This window comes from Rhinolophus sinicus, linkage group LG16 (genome assembly GCF_036562045.2).
Source record: "Rhinolophus sinicus isolate RSC01 linkage group LG16, ASM3656204v1, whole genome shotgun sequence".
In the NCBI taxonomy this organism is placed as follows: domain Eukaryota; kingdom Metazoa; phylum Chordata; class Mammalia; order Chiroptera; family Rhinolophidae; genus Rhinolophus; species Rhinolophus sinicus.
Window position 1 is genome coordinate 24416655 of NC_133765.1, and position 21820 is coordinate 24438474.

At 52.6% G+C, this 21820-nt stretch overlaps 2 protein-coding genes across 3 annotated transcripts in view; one reads left to right on the plus strand and one right to left on the minus strand.

The window, feature by feature from the left end:
• Positions 1-18462, minus strand: part of SGSM1 (small G protein signaling modulator 1) — an 82503-nt gene extending 64041 nt beyond the window's left edge. Inside the window, exons 1-2 of one of the 2 annotated variants that reach the window (XM_074321893.1) lie at positions 18240-18462; positions 18100-18143 (exon numbers count right to left, since the gene is read on the minus strand). In XM_074321893.1, coding sequence (XP_074177994.1) covers positions 18100-18143; positions 18240-18258 — 63 coding nt within the window. In that variant the 5' untranslated portion in view covers positions 18259-18462. The remainder of the gene's footprint in view (positions 1-18099; positions 18144-18239) is intronic. The other variant, XM_074321892.1, reaches the window with a different exon arrangement.
• Positions 18463-20151: 1689 nt separating this feature from the next.
• The window catches only part of PIWIL3 (piwi like RNA-mediated gene silencing 3), a 39325-nt gene continuing 37656 nt past the window's right edge, over positions 20152-21820 (plus strand). The window contains exon 1 of the mRNA XM_074321802.1: positions 20152-20262. Coding sequence (XP_074177903.1) covers positions 20152-20262 — 111 coding nt within the window. The remainder of the gene's footprint in view (positions 20263-21820) is intronic.

Below are 21820 nucleotides of genomic sequence, written 5' to 3' on the forward strand. Positions count from 1 at the left end.
CACAGGGATGGGCGGGACAGGGCAGTGGGGGCCATGAGAAGGCCTCTGACCCCTCCCCCCCGGCTCTCTGGGCCTGTTCTGATGATATGGTAGATGCTGTAATGTGCCACTCAGATCCTATCAGGACTGGAGGCCACCACTGCTGGGAGAGTTGCTGTCCCTTAGGGGACAGGGTCACCTCAGCTGCAGAGAGAGCCTCCTCCAAGGACTCACTCCTTCCTAGTGTGGCCACATCCAGTGACTAATGCATGAGGGGTGTAAAGATCCGGCATCTTTGCCCCAACTCAGGACAGCTCTGAAGGGCCATCCCCTCGGAACTCCCGAGGGTGCTGGCTGACCAGGGAGACCACATCACGGCCCAGCTCCTCCCTCTCCTCACTCCTGCAGGCTTCACGCCGCTCCCCCTGGTGTTGGTCCCAAGCGCACACCTCAATAAAGCACCTGCGTGCTGACCTCCGTCTCAGCGTCAGCCTCCAGTCAAGGACGCCAAGCCATAGCGAAGACATGTTTGGGCCGGAAACAACAGAGAGAAGTTGTAAATGGGGCAAGTGGGGTGCATTCAGCTGGGCAGGAGGCAGGGGTCTCCCTAACTAGCCCTCAGACATTGTGTGCAAGGTGCAGAGAGTGAAACGGATGGAGTCAGACCATCTGCCATGGAGGGGCTTCCAGTCCAAGGAGCCACAAGGCAGGACAAGCTAAGAGGTGCCGGGCAAGTGAGACGGGCAGAGCAGAGCTGCCCCAGGCGCGGTCCAATGGGGAGTGGGTTCAAGTACGATGCTCAGGCCTCACCCCAGACCTACTGAATCAGAAACTTGGGGTGTTCATCAAGGCTTCCAGGTGATCTCAAGCATGCTCAGATTGCAGTAGAGGATTTCAGGGGAAGGAAAAGGAGACGGGAGCATGGGGAGGACATGAAAGAAGTTGCTGTCCTGAAATCCTTAAGGAAAAGATGGAGTGGTCACAGCTCCTGTCCAGGGGCCCTCCCCACACAGCTCGCCCCTTCTTCTAACTTCTCCCTCCCACCTGTCATCCTAGGGGAGGTAACAGTTCCTGGTCCCCCTCCGGCCCCAGTTAGCAGTCACGGGGGGGTGCTGCACGCTTCCTTGTGGTTTCCCAGCTTCCTTTCCCTAGCTTAGTCAATAGCCCCTTTATTAAATCCACCTTAATGTACTCGGTTTGGTGGAACCATCTGTTTCCGATTGGCACCCTGACTGTACTCATACATTGTGTGAAGTCCAAGCTCTGCAGAGCAGGTTGTCTGTTTAGCTGTGGATCCTGAATTTCAGCAAGTGCAGCCCCTCTCTCAATCACATGGCCAGTAAATTGGCCCCTCTGGTCCTGTGTGCCGATCTGTGGTGGAGGTGGGAATGCAGCACCAAGCGAGGACCCCTCCCCACCTCCCTGGCTCCCAGCTGTGGGCTAGAACTTCTCCCTAGAAGTTAATAACAGGCCGACAGCCCAAGGCCAGGAGAGGAAATTAAAAAGGCAATGAAGATGACAGCCTCCCCCAGAAGGTCCCTGAGAGCCCTGCAGAAGGCGGCACTGTCTCCATGCAGGACGAAAGGCTGCTGCCCACTCTTGCAGGGGACCCATCCTGGGGGACAGGCCAGACATTGGGTAAAGGAAGGGAGCCAGGCAGCCGCAGAAGGTCTCCAAAATTCAACTCAACCTCCTTACCCGTCAGCCTCCAGACATGGGTTTGACCTTGGTCCACTTTGGAGGCCAATAGATTTGAGGGACTTCGGGGTGGCCTGGGGACAGGGGCAGAGAGGCAAGGTGGCCTCCTAGCTCCTTGCTACCTGTGTGACTTTCTAAGCTTTGGCCCAGGAATCACGGCCCATGAGGTACCAGAGGTGGGGGCTGTGGCTGGTGCGATTCGGACCCTCATAGACCTGCATTTACATCCCAGCTTGGCCACTCACGTCCTGTGTGAGCTCAGCCAAGTTGTGCCCCTGCTGGTGCCTCAGTTTCCTCTTCTTTAAAGTGGACACTAGCACGCTGCAGGGCTGTGTTGAGGATTAAATGTACTGTTATTGTGAAAGGGCAGGCCCAGGCCGGGCTAGCGCATAGGAGGAGTTTCATGATGCTAAAAGCTAATGCTCTCCTCTTTTTTTTTTTCTTTTGTGAGCATATACTATGTTCCAGGGACTGTTTTTAAGCACAACCTTAATGAGGTAGGTTCCCAAATTATTCCCATTTTACAGATGGGGAAATTGAGGCACAGAGAGATTGGATAACTCATGCAAGGTCATGCAGAGGATGCAGGATTCAGACCCAGGGCCTTTGTTCTAACAAAGACTTTGTCTTCTAGCAGAAGGTGTAGGCCATTTTGAACCAAATGCTTTTGCTATTCTCCAGCTTAGAGTAAGAGAGAATGTTTACTGGGCACATACTGTGCACTAAGTGCTTTGTATAGAATATTTAATCATCACAAGAGCATTCTTATCTCCATTTTACAGATGGATAAACTGAGGCTCAGAGAGTTTATGCAGTTTGCCCGAAGGACTCACAGCCAGGCAGGGGCACAACCTGGACTCGGATCCAGATCTGTCGGTGGCCTAACCTAGAGCTCTGTCTCCAGCCCTGCCCATGTCACTCTGCCAACCACATCCTGTGGGGGCCTTTCGGGCGGGGGGAGGAGCTCAAAGGTCAAACTGGCCAGGAAGCTTTTGTCCTTCTCCAGCATCCATTCCCAGGAGTCCTCCAACAGCTGCTCACCTTCCTCCCATGACGGGGAGCTCACTCCTTTTGGAACCAGCTGATGAGCTCTAGGGACAGGATGACAGGAGGCAGCTGGGAGGGGCCATGAGCCCAGAACATGGAGTCACTGACCTGGGGACAAATCCTTGGCCACTCACTATCCGTATGACGCCAGACTGGTTTCCTCACCTGCCAAAAGGGGTGGATGATAACAGCACCCCTACCTCACAGGAGTAAGGCGAGGCTTCAATGAGATTGTGAAGACACTACCTGGCACCTAGTAGCGATTCTACAAATGGTGGTGACTCTAGAGCTGACAGTGAGCAGCCTGGCCCACAGTGGATGTTCCTGAGCCTTATTACGCGATGGGGGCAAACACAGAGGGGCCCTTCAGCTCCATTCACCAACCCCAGCTTCCCATCCACCTGCAAGTCAGGGCCTCGTGGCCTCTGGGTCTGCCCTGGCCCCGCCCCTCCACATCAGACCTCTGAGCACCTGCCCACCCCACCTCCAGCCCCACCCTGCCACCCTTCAGAAACAGCCCCACCCTCCTGCCATCCCTCCCTCCACCTGCAAATATTTAAATAGCATAAAAACAGGATTAATCTCAGAAGGGAGTCAGGCAGGGAAATCCGGGCCAGTCAGCAAAGCCGGAAGTGGGGCTCCTGGGGCTCCCAGGCCGGCCCTGTCCACTCCCCTCCTCATACCTGCCACCTGCCCACACCCAGATATCCTCGTGCTGTCCACCTTGAACCCTGCCAGGTTCCAAATCAACTTGCTGTTCCTCCCTGCCTCCCCACACTGCTGTGTTCACGCCCTCTAAACCCCAAAAGGGAATACACATGGCCCAGGGTCAGGGCTGTCATAAGGTTTATGGAAAATACAGGCAGAGGGCCTCAAACGGGACCCAGCACACAGCTGGCACCACACAAAGGGAGGCACTAGTGAACTGAGTAAGGAGCGTGAGCTGAGAGCCACCAGCCGCAGGTCAAACTCCAGCTTTGCCATGAGCTGGAGGATTCGGGCCTCGGTTTCCTCATCTGTGAAATGAGGGTGACACCTGCACCAGCTCTCAGGGCTGCTCTGTGAAGATTCCATAAACAAAACACGCACAGAGCCCAGAAAAGGGGCAGGGCTCACTGTCTAAAACAGAGCACGCTGCTTTACGCTTTTCCTTAGAACGGATTTCTCACCGCCTGCCTTTCACTATACATCAGTGTGTATCCATTTTGCGTCTGTCTCTCCCACGCAGCTCTTAAGCCCTGAGGACAGGGCACGTGCAGGGCGCTCAATGTTTGATGCTCACGCTGGTGACAGTCACAACACTCACGCTTACTGAGCTTGTTTCCAGGGAAGCCCCTCGGACACCTGATCTTGTTGGAATGTGTGTAAGGCTGGGCTCCTCAAACATCTTCTAGAAACAGGCAAACAGCAATTATTTCAGGCTTTGGGGTAGGGCTGCCAGATAAAATACTGGATGCCCAGTGAAACCCGAATTTCAGATATATAAGGATTGTTTTTTGTTTTGTTTTTTAGTAAAAGTATATACTAAATATTGCATGAAGCATACTGAAGCAGACTTAATACGAAAAGATTGTTGTTTTCTGAAATTCAAACTTAACCAGGCATTCTGAAGTTTTAAGTTGCTAAATCTGGCAAACTTATTTTCACGCCACGTACCATCTATGTCACATAGTCTCTTTGGTTTTTACAACTCTTTAAGAATGTGAAAACCATTCTTAGCTCTGGCGGTACACAAACAGGCTGGATTTGGCCACAGGGCCCCTGGTTTAAAGCACTCAGCACAGTGTCTGTGGCACATAGTGGGCCTAACTAAACGTCACTAGAGCTGCCACCTGCTGCTCGGAGGCCTGCTGCCTCGGTCCTGACTCAGAACGCCCCCACCCCACGTGCGGTCTCAGATGGCTGGTGCCTGGCAGCGCGCGTGGATGAGTAATGCTGAGCCAGCACTGGCCTATGAGATGGAGGGCCCCAGGCACCCTGACTCTTCATCCCCAAGAAACTCGCAGCACAGTGGAGAGGATGGTTAAATTAGGATGCCTGGAGGGACTCAGGAGGGCTTCAAAAACAACTCTCAGCATGTGAGGAAAGTGGGGAGGAGAGGGGGATGACTCAAAGGCCCCTCTACAACCACTGGGGCAGGCGGGGTGAGCTGAGGACGAGCTGAGAATGAGACGTACACGCCTCAGCAGGCCGGCATCTCCAGCCCAGCCTCAGACCACTGGCCCTCAGACACTGGCCCCCTGAAAGGCATCGCCAAGGGCTCACCCCCTTGCTCACGTGGTACATTCTGCCAGCTGCCCCTCCATGCATGCTCCAGCTGGGTCACTGCAACTCAGGCTCCAGGCTTCTGCTTAGGTGTCACCTCCTCCGGGAGCCTTCCTGGACTCTCCCGTCCTCAAGTGGCACTAAGTGGGCCTCTTCCATGTTCTGCTAACACCTGCATTCCCAGCATGTATCACTTGAACAGAAACTTGCTGATTCACTCGACATTTATCAGCATCTCCTGCATGTCTGGCACCAGGTGGCAGCCAGGTAGCATCCCCATCCTCAGGGAGGTCACAGTCCAGCGAGATGGAAAGACAGTAAGTCAGTCATACAAGTGGATGGTATTTACAAAGTGAGACCAGTTCTCTGCAGCGAAAGAGCTGGGTTCTATGAGAACAAATAACAAAGAAACTGGGGGGGTGGGGAGGTCAAGGAGGGCTTCCTGGAGGAGGTAAAGCTCAAGAGCTCAAGCACAAGTAAGAATGAACTCTCTGGGCCTTGGTGTCTCCAATTCTGAAGCACAGGGTAAAAACTCTCCCCTGCCACTGCCCCCTCAGAGCTGCCTAGGAGCTGAAAGGAAGGAACAGATGGAAGCACAACGTGGCAGGGAAAAGACTACATGGAAATAGCTGGCGGCTTCTTATTTTTGAAATTGTTATGGGCGAGGCATGCAAGAGGTGAGAGCTGGGAGGGGCTGGAACAGGGCTGATGAGGGGTGGGGGAAACAGGAATATTTTTGGAAGCTCCAAAGCACAGACACAGACAGACATGATTGGGTGGGGGCGGATGAGGGAGGATGGGATGGTCCCACCTGCAAGCTGTGAGTGTGTCCACGGGGTGACCCAATCTTCCTGTCCTGCCAAATCCTGTTCCTTCCCCTTCCCGCACCCCAAGCTCCCGCTGCACATGCCATTGCGGCTGTGTGACCCACGTGATTCCCACTGCCTGGCCTTTGGTTGCACAGTCCCCTCCACCTGGCATCCCCACCCATTCCTACCTCCATCTCCAGCTCTGGAAAAAGCACCCAATCCTCCAGGACCTGGTGCCCTTCTCTTCTCTTCACTCCTTCCTGATGTGACTGCTTCCCAAAGTTGATGTGACTCCCCTTCTCCCCGTCCCAAGCTCCCACAGTAATACGCACTGCACGGCTATGAATATTATGTTCTGGGGTCAAACTTCCAGAATTCAACCTCGCTCTTGCACTCATGATCTTGGGCAAATCATGTCCCTTCTCTGAGCCTCAGCATTCCCATCAGTAAAATGGGTTCTATTTTAGTATTTGCCTCACAGGCATAAGATAATACATCAAAAGCATTGAACACAATAGCAGCCACATAGCAAGTGCTCTATGCATTTGTTTTATGTAATGACAACCAGTGTTTACTTATAAAGATTTTTTTTTTAGATTCTTTTTTTTTTAATTGGGGAAGGGGAAAAGGACTTTATTGGGGAACAGTGTGCACTTCCAGGACTTATTCCAAGTTAAGTTGTTGTCCTTTCAATCTTAGTTGTGGAGGGCGCAGCTCAGCTCCATATTTATAAAGTGCTCACTGTGTGCTGGCACCCTGCTCAGGGCCATTACTTCCCCTAATCCTCAAGGTAATTAAGTGAGGTGGATACAGTTACCCTCCTCATTTTACTGATGAGGAAACTGAGTCTCTGTGGGGTTAAATGACCTGCCCAAGAGCACACGGCTTGTAAACAGCAGGGCAGAGATTCAAACCCCTGACTGTAACCTGAGCTGAGCCTGGCACACAGTAGGTTCATTTGTTCATTCACCGAACACCTGCATATTCTTCCCACAAGCCAAGTGGGAACTTTACACACATGAGCCCAGTGATTCACAAGCGTGCATACGGTGTCATCAGCGTGGCAGCTGCTGATCTGGGAGGGGCAAAGATCATCCACCTGTGAAGAGGCGGGGATTTGAATCAAGGTCTCCTGCCCGACTGTCCCAGGTCACAGTGGGGACCCCAGCAGCCAGGTGGCCAATGCACCTGCTCCCTTAGCCCAGTGAGTCCCAGTGTCCTAGTCACAGCCCACTCCTGGAGCCAGGTCCAGCAGCCCCTGCCAGCTCCACCTCTGCCACAGCCATCATCTTTCATTGGCTTTCCGCCACCTCCCCAAGCACACTGACACCTAGCTCCTCTCTGTCACATGTTGATTCCCGAAGCAGAATCATGGTAACAACAAGAAACATCCAACCTGAAAGGCTTATTACCAAGTGAAAGAAACCAGTCTGAAAAGGCTACATACTGTGTAGGTCCAACTACATGACATTCTGGAAAAGGCAAAACTATGGAGACAGCATAAAGACCAGTGGTTGCCAAGGGTTAAGGGGAAGGCAGAGCGCAGAGGGTTTTTTCGGGCAGTAAAACTGTTCTGTATGTGACTACGGTGGTGAGTACATGTCATTACACATTTGTAAAAACCCACAGAATGGACACCACCAAGAGTGAGCCCCGATGAAAACTATGGACTTGGGGTGAGAATGGTGTGTCCATGTGGGTTCATCCGCCGTAGCAAATGTCCCACTCTGGTGTAGGACATTGATAATGGCAGAAGCTATGCGTGTGGGGGGCCAGGGGATAGATGGGAAATCCCTGTACTTTCCACTCCATTTTTACTGGGAAGCTGAAACTGCTCCAACAAAATAAAGTCTATTAGAAAAAGAAGAAAAAAACCAAAGTCCTTTCCTCACTCTGCCACTAATGGAGGAAGTCAGCAAGGATGGAGACCTTCCAGCAAACAGGCCTGAGGGCCTCCTTTGATGTGGGCTGTTCTGTGCCCTGGGCCTGTCCTGACCTGCTGGGGCTTCCAGGCTTCACAGAGAAGGGTTCTGACTCGACCTGGTGCAGGCGGGAACTCAGCAACCCCTGGTAAAAGGCCCGGAGCTTCCTCTCCTGCGCGCTCTCGCAAACGCAGCTCCGGGTGCCTTGGCCAACCTTCCGTCCACACACTTCCATCCTGCCCTGCACAGCCACACACACGTAGTAAAGAAGGCAAAGCTACCGGTGTCCTGCTGCAGGGGCAGCCCTGAGGTGGGAGTGAGAGGGGAGGGGAGGGGTCATGCATGATAAAGCAGTGGCCTGTGGACCTTCGGGGTCAGGCAAATCCCCACTCCAGCTCCTCCCTCTAACCTGAACTAAACGTAACTACTGGGCTGGCAGGAGCGGGAAAGGCCTCTCACTCGGCTGCTGCCAGCCTGGCCCCAGTTAATCGTTTACCGGCTGCTATAAATAGGCACCAGGCATTGTTCCCTAACAGGACGAGGACCGGCTGACCTGCCACGACCTGGAAGGAGGGGTGTTCTGGGGCTGAGAATGGGGTGCCCATAAACGGGCCTTCTGTCGCCACTCTGCACAGGTGCCTCAGACACCCCTTGACAAGGAGGTTCCCCCAGTGCCTGATTCTGGGGCATTCACCTGGGGGCACCTGGGCAAAAGGTCCTTCTGGCCAACCCTCCCCAGCACAGTCACCACTGGAGACGATGGGGCCATGAAGACAACCCCCAGCCACCACCCCTCCCCACCCCATTCCCAGAGGAAACAGCCTGTGTTTCACGTTCCCAGCCCACACCGTGGACACCGGCCAGCTTCCTCCCAGCTGTTCTGCCCACTGCGTGTGGCAGCTCCTCTGGCAACTCGCCCCACTTTCACAGACCCACGGGCCTCACGGATGGGGAAAGCGCACACAGACTCTTGAGCGTGGCTGGATTCCCTGGAAGGCTGCCCAGACTTTTGGGGTCCGGGCAGCTGCAGGAAAGTAAGAAATGGAATTCCCAGATGGTTGCTTAAAACACACACACAGAGTGAAGCAGAAAACAGACTAACCATCTCTACCCATCCTTCAGAAGAAAAGCAGTTGAATATCGTGTCTAAGGGCTGGTTAGAATCCTGGCTCCGCCCTTCCCAGCGGTGTGACCTTGGGCAAGTCACTGCACTTCCCTGTGCTTCCATCTACTCCCCTGCAAAACCGGGTAATAACCAGGACCCACCCATCTCAGGCTTTTTTGTTTGTTTGTTTGTTTTTAAGATTAAATATGATAATAGCTATAAAGCACTTAGCACAACGTCTAGAAAATGATAGAATTTTCTGGACATTCTCTATCCCTGTCTTGTCCGACACAGTACCACTAGCCTCGTGCCTATTGAGCACTTGTAAACATGGCTAGTGCAACTGAGGAACTGTATTTTTCATTTAATTTAGTTTTACTTAATTTAAATGGAAGTAGTCACATGTGACTAGCGGCTCCCATTGGACAGTGCAGGTCTGGAATCTAGTGGGTTCCAAATAAATGCTGGCTGTGATTATTATTAGCGGTTATTGTTGTTAGAGGGCTCGCTGGGTGAGACGTTACAGGCATCATTTCACTTCTGTGAATACCATATTTGGGTATTTGGGTTGTGGACCACTTAGAGGTACTGATGATAATTGAGAATACTCTCCACATAAGAAGTACAAAGTGTTTGTATAATTTCAGGGTTTTGTACACCTCCCCCAGAGAAGAAATCTCTGATCCGGCAGACACCTGGCACACAGTAGGTCCCCAGGAAGCACCTGGGATCACAGGCAAGCACAGGGCACAAAAGTGGGTATTTCCACTGTTAGAGGCTGAGCTCCAAAGGCAGGCACACTCACTCCTTCACGATGGATGTCTGTGGCTTGGCTACCTGGTTTCCATCTCCCTGTCTGGTCCTTTCACCTTGACTCTACTCTGGGTCCCCTCCCTGGCTCTCTTAGGGCTGACTCCACACTTCACCCCTCCAGGCTGGACCAATCAGAGCACTCTGTCCCACAGTGACTGGAGCAAAAGAAGCACGTGACCTAGGCTGGTCCAATGAGACCTAATCCAAAGAATTCTGCTAGAACCATGGGCAAGGAGGAGCTCTCTTTCTGTTGCGATGCCAAGCTGGCAGATTGTACCCTGAGAGCTGCTGGGCAATACTCTACTTCCCCACAGAGAGAGGCAAAGCATAAAGCCAACACAGAGAAAGGCAGCACAGAGAGATGGAGAGAGATGGGGTCCTAATGACATCATTTGAACCCCTGGATATAGCTGTACCTGAAGCTGGAATCACTCCAAACTTCTCAAACAATTGAACCAATAAATCCATTTGTCAGTTTCTCTTTTCCTTTTCATCTTATGTTGATAGATTTACTTATTGTTCTAGCTAGTTTTATGAGCAAATTATCATCCAACTTGAAATGGATGGAGCTTGCTAAAATATCCCATTCTGCTGTTGCTCAGCTGTGTGAACTCAGTCCAGTTTCTTAACCTCTCTGAGCTTCTTTCCTCATCACTAAAAAGGAGTTGCTATCTGTACCTACTCCACAGGAAGACTGCTTTGTGAATTAAATGAGATAAAGTAAATCACTTACAGCAGTGTTTGATAAATGATAGTTGCTATAATTCTAATCTAATTAAACATAATTTACTAAATAATGATTAAAGAAGAATTCATTCAGTGCCCAAGTACCACTAAATCTCTTGAACTCTTAGGCCTTCAGTGACCTGATTTTTAAATGGGGACTCACTACAAAAGGACCTGCTACTGTCCTTTATAAACACCCACGATCTGAGTTTCTTCAAGATTTTGCAAAGAAAAGGCACAAAAATCGATTCATCTGCTATCTTCTGGTACTACCAAAAGAAAGAAAAACACACTGCCTCCCACTGGAGTTCAGCACACTTAGCCGCCTCACCCAGGGGGTCCTAGGGACCACGTGGCAGGGCCAGCAGGCTCAAGAGGGTTTCTGATCTCCTTAGGCTGAGACATCACCACCATGAGGCCAAGGAGCCGCCAGACCCAGAGGGAAGATCCAGCCTCCCACCCAGGAGGCTCATGCAGCCAGTCAGGACTCAGCCCTCTGGACTCCCACTCAAGGGCTTGTCCCTCTGCACCCCATAAATGCCTGTGCCCAGCCTACAGCACTGCTCCTGTGGCCACGGCTTCCCCAGCCCAGGGTTTACCCAGGGACAGCGAGATGCCATGCTGAGAGCACCTACAAGCTCAGAGGGGATCAGATGTCCTTCTGAGACTGACTGGGTGAGCCAAGCACAAGGCCTGGTCTCTCCGTAAATACTGCTAAAGGCCTGCCCGGCAGGGATGGCATAACAGCACTGCTGTGTGGTAGATGATGCCCTCACTGTTAGCTACATGAGGAAACTCAAGCCGGAGAGGGTCACGCACCTACTAAATGGCAAGAGGAATTCAGGACTGTCCAGTTCCTAAGGTTGGCCCTTTCCCCAACTCCACACTCTCAGCATAGCTCGTAAGCACGCGTGGGTCACTGATTTGGGCTCCAGAGTAATGAAAAGCAGTACCACTGATGACCCAAAGCTGTATCTCTGATGAGCTCTGTGACCTCACGCAAGTTACTTGCCATCTCTGTGGCTCATTCTCCTTAGCTATAAGGGAGAGTGTTTATCCACTTCATGGGGGGTTGAGATAATTAAACGAGGTCATCCTATATAAAATGCTCAGTAAATGCTGTCCAAAAAAACAAGACTTTATCCCATTAGAATGGCTTTAGGTAAGCCCTTGTTTTCCTTGAGTGGAGTGAAGGCTCCCAAAAAGTCTTATCAGCTACTGAGTTTTAATAACTCTTAAAAACAGACTTGGCAAATTCAGAGGAGAGGAAACATCAGGGAAATCTGGCTCTTGGAGAATGACGTCATCTGACTGAGATGATTCGAGGTTCTTAGAATCCTGGAGCTGTCCAACCTCGTCCACTTAGAAAGCAGGAGAATGAATGAGACAGGGAGAAGGCACCGCTAGGAGGTCACGGGGACTCAGGGCAGAGATGGGACAAAGACTCAGGTGTCCTCATTTCCCATCCTGGGGTCTGCAGCCCCAGGTGGGCCCACTGGGTGACAAAAAGACCCTTTCCTATCTGCCAACCAGCAACAAATGCTACCACCCTCTCCGGAGCCCCTCGTGAGGTTACTGCAGGGGACACCCAGCCAGACCCAGGAGACATAACTAAGCAGTAAAGCCAGCTACCACCCTCACCACATGGAACCAGGGGGCTGAAGCCCAAGCCATCACTACCTGGGAAGTCACATTGTCAGAAACCTGAAAAAAGCATCTAAATGCAGCGACGGATATGGCTGGATTATTCATGAGGAACATTTCTGCCGTCTTAAGCTTGAAAGCACGACACATAAACTGTCTGAGTCAACCCTGCCAGCATGAGAGCCCCAAAATATCCCGCCCAGAATGTCTGAGTTCATTCTCCAAGCATTTTTGGAACCCCCTACTTGGTCCGGCGGGGGTGTGCGGGCTGTGACTTTCAGCCCAAGAACTGAAAGCTCAGAGAACAAGGCAGACGTTTACTCTCTTACCTAATGACTTTGCACACAGCCCCCCCCCCAATGTGTCACCTACATTTATTGCTCACCCTGCAGCCTGAGCAGTCCACAAAATAGATGAGCTCATGGCCTGCCCCCCACCCCCTTGCTCAAATCCCTCCCACAGATCCCATGTCACTCAGAGTAAATGCTGAAGCTCGCGAGAGACGATCGGCCTTCTCTTCCATTCATGTTCACTTCCCTCCAGCCTCACTGGCCTCCTGGTAGCCACTGTGCCCTGTTCAAGGCCTTTGCAGCTGCTGTTCCCTCTGTCAGGCACACCCTTCCTGCAGACGTTTGCGTGGCTCTCTCCTTTGCATCAGGTCTCTACTCCGATGTTACCCCATCAGAGAGACCATCCCTGACTACCTCCTCTGGAGAGCCCTTCCCAGCACTCTCCACCCCCTTTCCTTTCTTTTCCTCATAGCACGTGTCACTTCTAATACACATTTATTGCTTATCTATCTGTCTCCCAAGTAGACTGCATGCTTCACAACAGCACGTAAGCAGGGATGTTGCTCGGCTCACTGCTCAATCTGTAGTTCCTGGAACAGTGTCTGGCACATGGTAGAGGCTCAATAAGTATTTTGGAAGGAAGGAAAAGAGGAAGGAATGGAAGGAGGGAGAGAGGTCAGGAAAGGAGGAGCAGAGGAGGGAAAGGAAAGGAGGAAGGGATAACAGAAGGAAGGAAGTTTCTTCTAAAAACTGGCAGAAAGGGTCCATGCTGGCCCCGGCTATGAACCGAAAGTTCCTGAAGTACAACTCCAAAGAAGACCCTCCTTGCTCATAAACCATCTATAGCTCCCCACTGTCTGATGGAGCGAACACTGCAGCCTGGCGTCCACGGCCCCGCACGAGCTAGAACTAATGGAATTTTCCTGCCTCATCTCCTTCCCTACACACCCCCAACCCCAAGCCATAGTGCCAGGGACTCTGCTGAAGCTCATGGCTCCCTACCACCGCCCTCTGGGAATCTGGGTCCTGAGGCCACCCTGCAGATCCTGCCAGGGGGGATATGAACCCCGGCTTCTCCATGGCTGCCTCTGTGACCTGAACGGGAGCTGCGTAAGGTCCCTGCGCTTCTGGCTCCTCATCCACCAAGGGAAGGAGGTAACGACTCTCCCTCTTAGGGTTCTCCTGAAGAGTGGAGGAGGAGATGCTTGGGGACACTCGGGACAGCGCCCAGCACAGAGGCTTTTCAACCTTGACAGCAGCGCCATTACAGGCTGGCTACTTCTCTGTAGTGCGGGCCAGCCTGCGCTGCAGGAAGCTGAGTAGCATCCGTGCCCTCTTCCCACTAGATGCCAGCAGCAACTCCAGTTGTGACAACCCAAACTGCCTCCAGACATTGCCAAATGTCCCCTGGGGTAGGGCTGCCAGATTTGGCAATACACACTTCAACTAAAAAATGATTCATTACCTGAAATTCTAATTGTGTGACCTGTACATTATTCGGCAACCCTACCTGGGGGGAAAAAAATTAAGAACCTTCATGAAGAACCCCAGGGTTAACGTGAAAGCACCATGGGGTCCTAGTAGCAATGTCAGTTGTTTCTCTGCCCTTCTGCCAACCTTATTAGCATGTCCCACCCACATCCCCCACGCCGTCACCTGCCATCCAGGGGCTGGGAGGCTCTGCTTCCCAGACAGGCCCAGTTCTGCTCAGTGACTATGGCTCCCCAGGACAGCCCTTTTACCGGCTCTAACATTTAGAGCTAAAACAGCTTCCTGTCAGTCTGCCTGCCTCCTTCCTGGGGTCTGTCCTTCTGCCTGCAAGCACCCCCCCCCCCCGGCCCTCCCCTCCAATTAACAGGCCTCCCAGGCCGAGCCTGGAGGCAGGAAAACAAGGCAGTTAGTCACTTTGCTTCCGTTATCAACTCAGAGTCACGTGGCTGGCTCCTTTAATGGCAGTCGTCATGGCAACGGGAAGCCAGTCCCCGCTCTCTGTGGGAACCAAAACAAAATTAAGAGGTGGAGGCAGGGAGGGCAAAGGAGGGGAGGGTGAAGGGAGCCAGGAAGGAGCCAGGATAGAGCTAGTTGCATTTAACTAGGGGAAACCACGCTGAGGCCACCCGGTTTCCAGCTTTCCCTTGGTGGCACTGGGAACGGAAAAAACAAGATGCCTGCCCTGCAAAAGCTCAGACTAACATGGTGGGTGTTTTCACATGGTTTATCCTGACAGTTGAGTAATTTTCATCCCCATTGTGAATAAACTGAAACGCAGACACTTGTGGAGGCAAAGTCGGGTGCTTGTCCAAGATTGTGGTATTTACAAGCAATCAATGTCAGCGCTCCCCTCTTCTTTCCATATTCCTCACGTCCGCCCCACTCCCTCCCCCTGCTTCTATAATAGGATTGGGCGCTCTGTCCCCACTGTTCTCCTTTCTCTCAGCACTCCAGCCCCTTCTGAGTCCTCCCACTCCTCAAGTTCGCGGTGCTCCATCCAGGCACAAAGGCTTTGCCTATGTGGTTCCCTCCGCCAGGAATGCTTTTCCTCTGTTTCTTCACCAAGAAGGCTTACTCATCCTTCACTTACCTTCTTGAACATCACTTCCTCTGGGAAGCCTACCTGAGCACCTGCATGTGGTTACTTCTCCCTGTGATGTGTTCTTGTGGTGCCAAGTGCCTCTCCTTCAGAGCTCAGTGCTCAGCCTGCAATTCCCTTTTCAATTACACTCAGAATGTCTGTCAGGGTCTGTCCTACAGAACTGGAACGTCATCCCCCACAGGGCAGGGCCTCGCTTGTTCACTGCTGTATCCACAGAGCCCAGCTCAATGTCTGGCACACAGACGCCCCTCTCTAAATAAGTGCACGGGCCCTTGAAGCCCGCTCTGGTGAGCCCAAAGCTCCTTCTTCACCAGCTTTACGGTGCTGGGTCACATTGGCTCCCCACGTCAGCACTGGACAGAGCTTCCAGCCCCACAGCGCCTACTGGCCTTTGTGGCTTCAGTGGCTCCGGCAAAGCTTGCAGACCTGCCTGGCTTATCTACAGAAACTGACTGTTAAGCCACCGCTTCCAGAAAGAAGGATGGAAGGCGCCTCTGGGCAGGGCTGTGACAGGCAGGGCTGGGGCTCCTCTGAACCAAGACGGTGGGGAGAAGGAAGACCTGACCCGATCCCAGATTTTTAGGCAAAGAGATTCCCTTCACCATTCCAGGGAAGGCTGGGTCTCTGATATTGGGGGGAGATACTCCCCAAGAGGTGGGCAGAGGAAGGAAAAGAGAGAGATCTGCTTTGGGGGGCACAGACTTGTCGCCATGCCTGTAGGGGCACCTATGCTGAACAAGGGGACTTGGAGACAGAGACTTGAACTTGTTCCCCTCACTGGTCTACGTCCTTGAAACATCACTAACTCCCTCTGGGCCAGTTTTCTCATCTGTACAATGGAAGTTACACCACCCACACATGCCAAGGTTGTAGCACTGTGTAAATGTGGAAGGAGGGCATGTTTGTGACATATGGGGTCCAGAACCTGGCTCTTATGTAAGTCCCCAGCTCTGTCCCTTCTTGGCTGTGTGCTCCTGAGCAACGCACGCTTTCTCTGAGCCTCAGTTTCCTTATCTGTAAAATGGGGACAACCTCACTCACCTCATCAAGTTACTGTGCACACAGCACAGGGCACAGAGTAGCCCCCCCCCCAGGAAATTGAAGCTCTGATTGCTAAAATAATGTGCCCCAAGAAACGGAGAATTTAGAAAAGCTACCACCTTGCGACTGTGAAGTCCTACCTTCTGATTTACAGATCCAGGGTCAATGGGTGCTTGAGGCCCCTTGTCCAAACTTGCAAGACGCTGCCCTGTCGCCCTCAGGCAGCAAGCAGGATGCCAAGAGGTCCCTCCGAGCAGGAGGTGGGCTCATTCTGAGCCCCCCAACTCTGCTGCTCCCAGGAGAGTGGATGCAAGAAGACCACTGGTCACCAGGGGCAAAGTGTCCCCCAGAGCCTGGCCAATAACCCAAGCTAGACTGATATGATGAGACCTCCAAGGACAATGTTTTCTTCTCTAGATGTGGAAACTTGAAAGGGAAAGGGACTTGTCCAGGGCACCAAGGGAACTGGTGGCAGAGCTGGGACCAGGGCCCTAGTTGGAGCCCTCCCCACATGCCTCACTGACACGGTCTTCTGCCTGCAAGACTCCCTCAATGGAACCAGCCAACCATTTCCTTAAAAATACAACCATTCCAGGTGAAACATCAGGAGAGCACATGGTTTGGTTAAACCATGAACAAAAAGAATGCAGGTTTTTAACCTGGGGGGGGTGTCTATATACACCCTCCACTAAACAGTCACCAGAATGTTGTTGGTCTGTAGATTTTGTTAGAAAGGTCTAAGCAGAGCTTTCTTCAGATCCCCACAGGGGTCTATCTCTGTGAGGGCTGAAGCTTTCTGAGGATTCCATGTATCCTCTATTTCTCTTTATTCAGAAAGGCCAGAACGTGCCATCAGCCCTGGAGCTGATTCTTGAAACAACATGGGACATGCCACACACAGAGGCATACACACAGACACACCCCACACTCCCTGAGGGGCTTCTTGGTGCTCAGCGCAGACACCAGATGCTGGCACCCCAAACACACACAGAGGCCCAGGAATCAGCCCAGCCCCCGAGGTCTGTGGCCATTCCAGGTCTCAGGCTGAGGACTCAAGATAGCAGCTCGGCAGCAACGGGGTCCCAGGTTGAGGAACGTGGGTGACAGCTATATACTGTGGACAAGCTATATACTGTCACAGCCTCCCTCATCAACACACAGACTCATGCATCTCACATCACATGCTCGGATACATGTACACACACACACACACACACACAATCTCACTCATTCACACGTTCCTGCATCACACAGATAAACATCAGACAAACACAGCTACACAGACACACAGATACACGTACACACAATATGTAAAGATACACAGATCTCTCCAGACAGAGGCACAGACATTCTCAGATACACACACTTACAGCCACATGTCCTCACCCACACAGGCATGTCCATGCATCTACACACACACACACACACACACACACACACACACACACAGCCCAGGCATCTAAATGCTTCCCCACGCACCCATCACTAGATTCTTCCCCTCTGCAGGAAATCATAGGTTATTAACTCGAAAGGCTAGACCCGGCTCCCCACTGGACGGGGAGAGAGAAGGGGCAGAGGGGCAGCTGAACCCTGTCTGTTTCTCTCACTCCTGTGCTGAGTGGGGTGGGGTGGACCACAAGGGGCCCGAGGGCCAGAAGAGGAGGGGCGTATGCCCACACATGGAGTACCCCGCTGACCAGGGACTCTCGGGGAGCTCCTAGGGTGGCTCCCAGGAATGAGAATTGGGGTGGGGGTAGGTTTTATTTCCCCAAAGGGAATCTTCCCCCTCTCCTGAAGTCGGGTCCTCCTTTTGCAGCCCCGTCCAGCTCCCCCACCCCAAGCCCTGTCAGCCCCCGAGGTGCCTGTCTCATCTTAGTGAGACCCACCCACCTGCTCAAGCAGATGTGCCCCACACCTGGAGGGCCCTCACGCAGCACCTGCCCATGCACACAGCAGAAAAACATCCAGAGGCCCCCACCCCCAAACTCACCTGCCTCCAGCCCTGCGGGAGGTTAAGTACCAACCCAGGTGAGCCCCACATCCGAGATGGCCGCCGCGCCGCCAGGGGCCACCCCTCCTTTGAGCCTCTCCCCGGGGGGCTGCGGCTGCCCCTCCCGCTGAGGGTCGCGCTCTCTGCCCCGTCCCCCTCCCCCACCCCGCCACCTACCTCCTTCTTGACGGTGCGCAGCAGCCTCTGCCGGGTCTCCGCCTCTGTGGGACAAGACGGGAGGGCCGCCGGTTAGCCGAGAGCTAGAGCCAGGGCCCGGGGCTGCCCTCCCGCCGCCCCCGCGCCCAGCGTCCCCTCACCCCCGGGGCCTGAAGCCATGGCTGGGCGCGCGGCGTTCACAGTCCTGAGCGGTGGCGGTTGCGGGTTGCTCGGCTCCCCGGCTGCGGCCGCGGCGGGGCGGGACCGAGCGCCGAGTGACGTCAGGACCCGCCGCGCGCGCGGCCCCGCCCCTCCGGAAAGCGGGCGCTGGGCCTCTCAGGCCCCGCAGCACCCGGAGCCTAAGATCCTCGCAGCCAGTCACGCACCCTCGTTCCAGCACCTGCAGCGCCCAACCTCCCAATGAACTCCCCACTCTCCTGCCCAACGCCCCAGGCCCCACCCCTTATGGGGGCAGAGGAGGACAGCATCATTTACTCAATGTCTGCTTCGTGCCAGGCTCTCTAGGAAGTGGCGGGAGATGGTGGGGCACACTCTCCCAGCCTCAGTTTTCTCATCTTTAAAACGAGTATAATATGATTACCTCATGGGAAACATATGTTTAAATGAGATACTGAATGTAAAACACTTAACAGGCCCAGGGGAAAAAGGGCAGCACCCATGAAAGGTGACTGCCGCTATTTTTAATTTTTTGATTGTTATTGTTATTGCTGGAAGTCTTACAAGATATACTGGCTCTGGAAGCAGGAGAGGCCAGGCTTTAAGTGGCCACCGTCCCCCTGCACGCCGGTCATTAGGAGGAGACTGGGGTCCTCCCAGGAGCCAGTCCCTAATGGGGGACACCTGTTAGCAGGGTTCTCCAGAGCTGGGCAGGCAATGAATGGCCTCTACAGGACCAAGGCTTGGTCCACGAAGTTTCCGACTGCATCTACCCAGAATGCAACTCAGGTCAACAGATATTTATCCAGCACCTACTATGTGCCAGATTACTGTGCGGGGGATACTTGAAGTGAGCAAGACGGACAAAAAGCCCTGCCCTGTGGAGCTTAGGAGACAGACGGCAAAATAAGTAAATCAAATAGTAAATTGGAAAATTCTGGAGAAAAATAAGGGGTCAGACAGGGAGGGCCAGATGGGTGTGGTTTGCATTTTGAGGTAGGGTGGTTGAGAAAGTACCCACTGAGAAGGTGACATTTGAGCAAAGAGGAAAAGGAGTAGGCTGTGGGGGCTTCTGGAAGAGGAGCATTCCAGGCAAAGGGAACAGAAAGTGCAAAGGCCCTGGGGTGGGAATGTGCCTAGTGAGTGTGACAAGTAGCAAGGAGGACGGTGGGGCTGGAATGACATGAGCACGGAGGACAGTGGTCAGCTAAAGTCCTGTAAAACCATGAAGTCCACTTTCAGGATTTGCCATCCTGCCCCCAAGCTCCCCTTAGTATTCGGTCCTCCTTTCAGGACTGAGGACAGCTCAGAGTGTGCCCTCTTCCTGCCGCAGTGGATCCAGAACCCCTTATTTCCATTTGTCAGTGTCAAGGGTCTTCGGCCATAAGCCACAGAGGCCAACTTTGGCTAACTCAGACAAACGGGAATAAACTGGAAGGCTAATAGGCATTCCCGGCGTCCATGGGAGCCTGGGGAACAGGGAAACGGGGTGAAACCAAAGCAGCTCTGGGAACCTGGAAAGGAAGATTCTTAGGAATAATCACCTGGCAAAGACAGCGTGGTTACGGAGCCACCACTCAGGTGAAAGGGGCACCACCTGTTTCAGGTTCCTATTGCAGGGACAGAGCATCCAATTGGTCTGGCTTGGGACACACCCCTGCTCCTTGCTGGGGGAGGGGCTTCTCAATCACAATCCCACCTCGCCACTAGCTTCATTGAGTGTATGGTGAGTTCCCAGGAGCCCAGAGAATGCAGAACAGTTACTTGGTAGCAAAAATAAGAATAATAATATCTGTATCTTATAACCAAATATTGAGGACCTACTATGTGCCAGCCACTGCACTCAGGGCTTTGGGCTTTGCTCTCACTATCTTATTGACCCCAGGACTTTTTGTCATGGAGAAGGCTTTGTCTAAGCTCCCGCAGCAAGTGAGCAGCGGCCAGAATTCTGCCCTCAGGGCCCAAGAGATTGATCCAGTGGTTCTACGTCTGGACTACCCCCCTAAGGTAACTGGGGTACTTTAGAAAAGGTGATCAAGCCTCACTCTGGGGAGCCATTTTTCAAAACCCACATCTTTCCTTTCCCTGCCAAACACTACGGTCTGCCTGGGAAGTTGACCTGTGCTGGTCCTTCCTTGCAAACCTGGAGCTTTTCTTCCAAGATAAAGGCCTTGATGGTGTTTGGTTTAATAGCAAAAGTAAGGTGGGCATGGATGGTACCAGGGCGTGCTTCTGTTTCTGAACCTGGAGTTTGGCACCCTTTGCTGTAGTTGGATCACTTACCTCTAGGGGCACCATCACCTAAGATCAGCTTGGAAAGAGTGAGACCCTCCCTGAGGGTCTGGCGCTGAGGCCAGAGCAGGGAAACTTTCCTGTGTCCCAGAGCCTTTCCCAGGGCCTGACAATTCCATCATCTGATCCATACTGCCTAGGCTACCCCTCTGACCAATGCAGCAGCAGCCAGAACCGGTACGAAAAGCCTTTCTCCTGCAATGTCCCTTCAGCGCCCTCAACTGAGAAAGCTCGGCATCCTGCTCAGTATGAATGAGAAAAGCTTACAAAGTCCAGCTTATTAAGAAGAAGCAAGCATTAAAGATTGAATTTGGAGATGAGAGGCAGTCCATTGATAACTGACAAAAGCATGACCTCACCATTCACAGCATAATAGGACGGCTATAATTTGTTGAGCCCTTAAATGTCTGGCACTGGGCTATCAATTTCCCACATATTATCTCACTCAATTCACCAAACAGACCCATCGTGTAGGTTCCTCCAATTATTTACATTTTATAGTGGAGGCTGACAGAAGTTAAATAGCTTAACCAAACACATGCAGCTAGAACTTGAGAGAGGCTGGATTCAAACCAAGGCTCTGAACCAACTTTCTATTCAGAGAAATCCTAGTTCACTGTGTGGTGCGTGGCCCGTGCAGCAGATACCTTTCATTGCCGTGATGGTTTATTTTGTGTGTCATTGTGACTGGGCCATAGGATGCCCAGATATGTGGTGATACATTGTTCTGGGTGTGTCTCTCAGGGTGTATCTGGGTGAGATTAACATTTGAGTAAAGCAGAGTCTCCTCCCTGGTGTGGGTGGGCCTCATCTAATCAGTTGATGGCCCGAATAGAACAAAGAAGGCTGAGTAACAGCCTGACTGCATGAGCGCATGTCCAGCTTGAGGGTCCATAGGTGGTCACACCCGCACCCTCTTGATGACCTCTTCCAACAAAGTCTCGCCCTGCTTTCCGTGGTCATTTTTACTAGAAGGGGTGCTGGACAATTGCTTATCTGCCAAAGGGGAAAAATATTTTACTGATTAGATTTAATGATTTTCTGTTCGGCCGGTGGGGATGGGTCACCTCTGCATAAAATGCAGAAATGAAAATTTGGGGAACATCCAGAGACCTCATGCTAGGCCAGGCACCTAAATCATTAAAATTGGCTCTCATGGGGCTCTCATGGGGTGACTTACGGACATCAGACATTGCCCAGGTCCCCAGAGGGAGCCAGAGCAGAGAAAAGTCAACATGGGAGACAGAGGATAGACTGTAGCCACAGGTAAGTT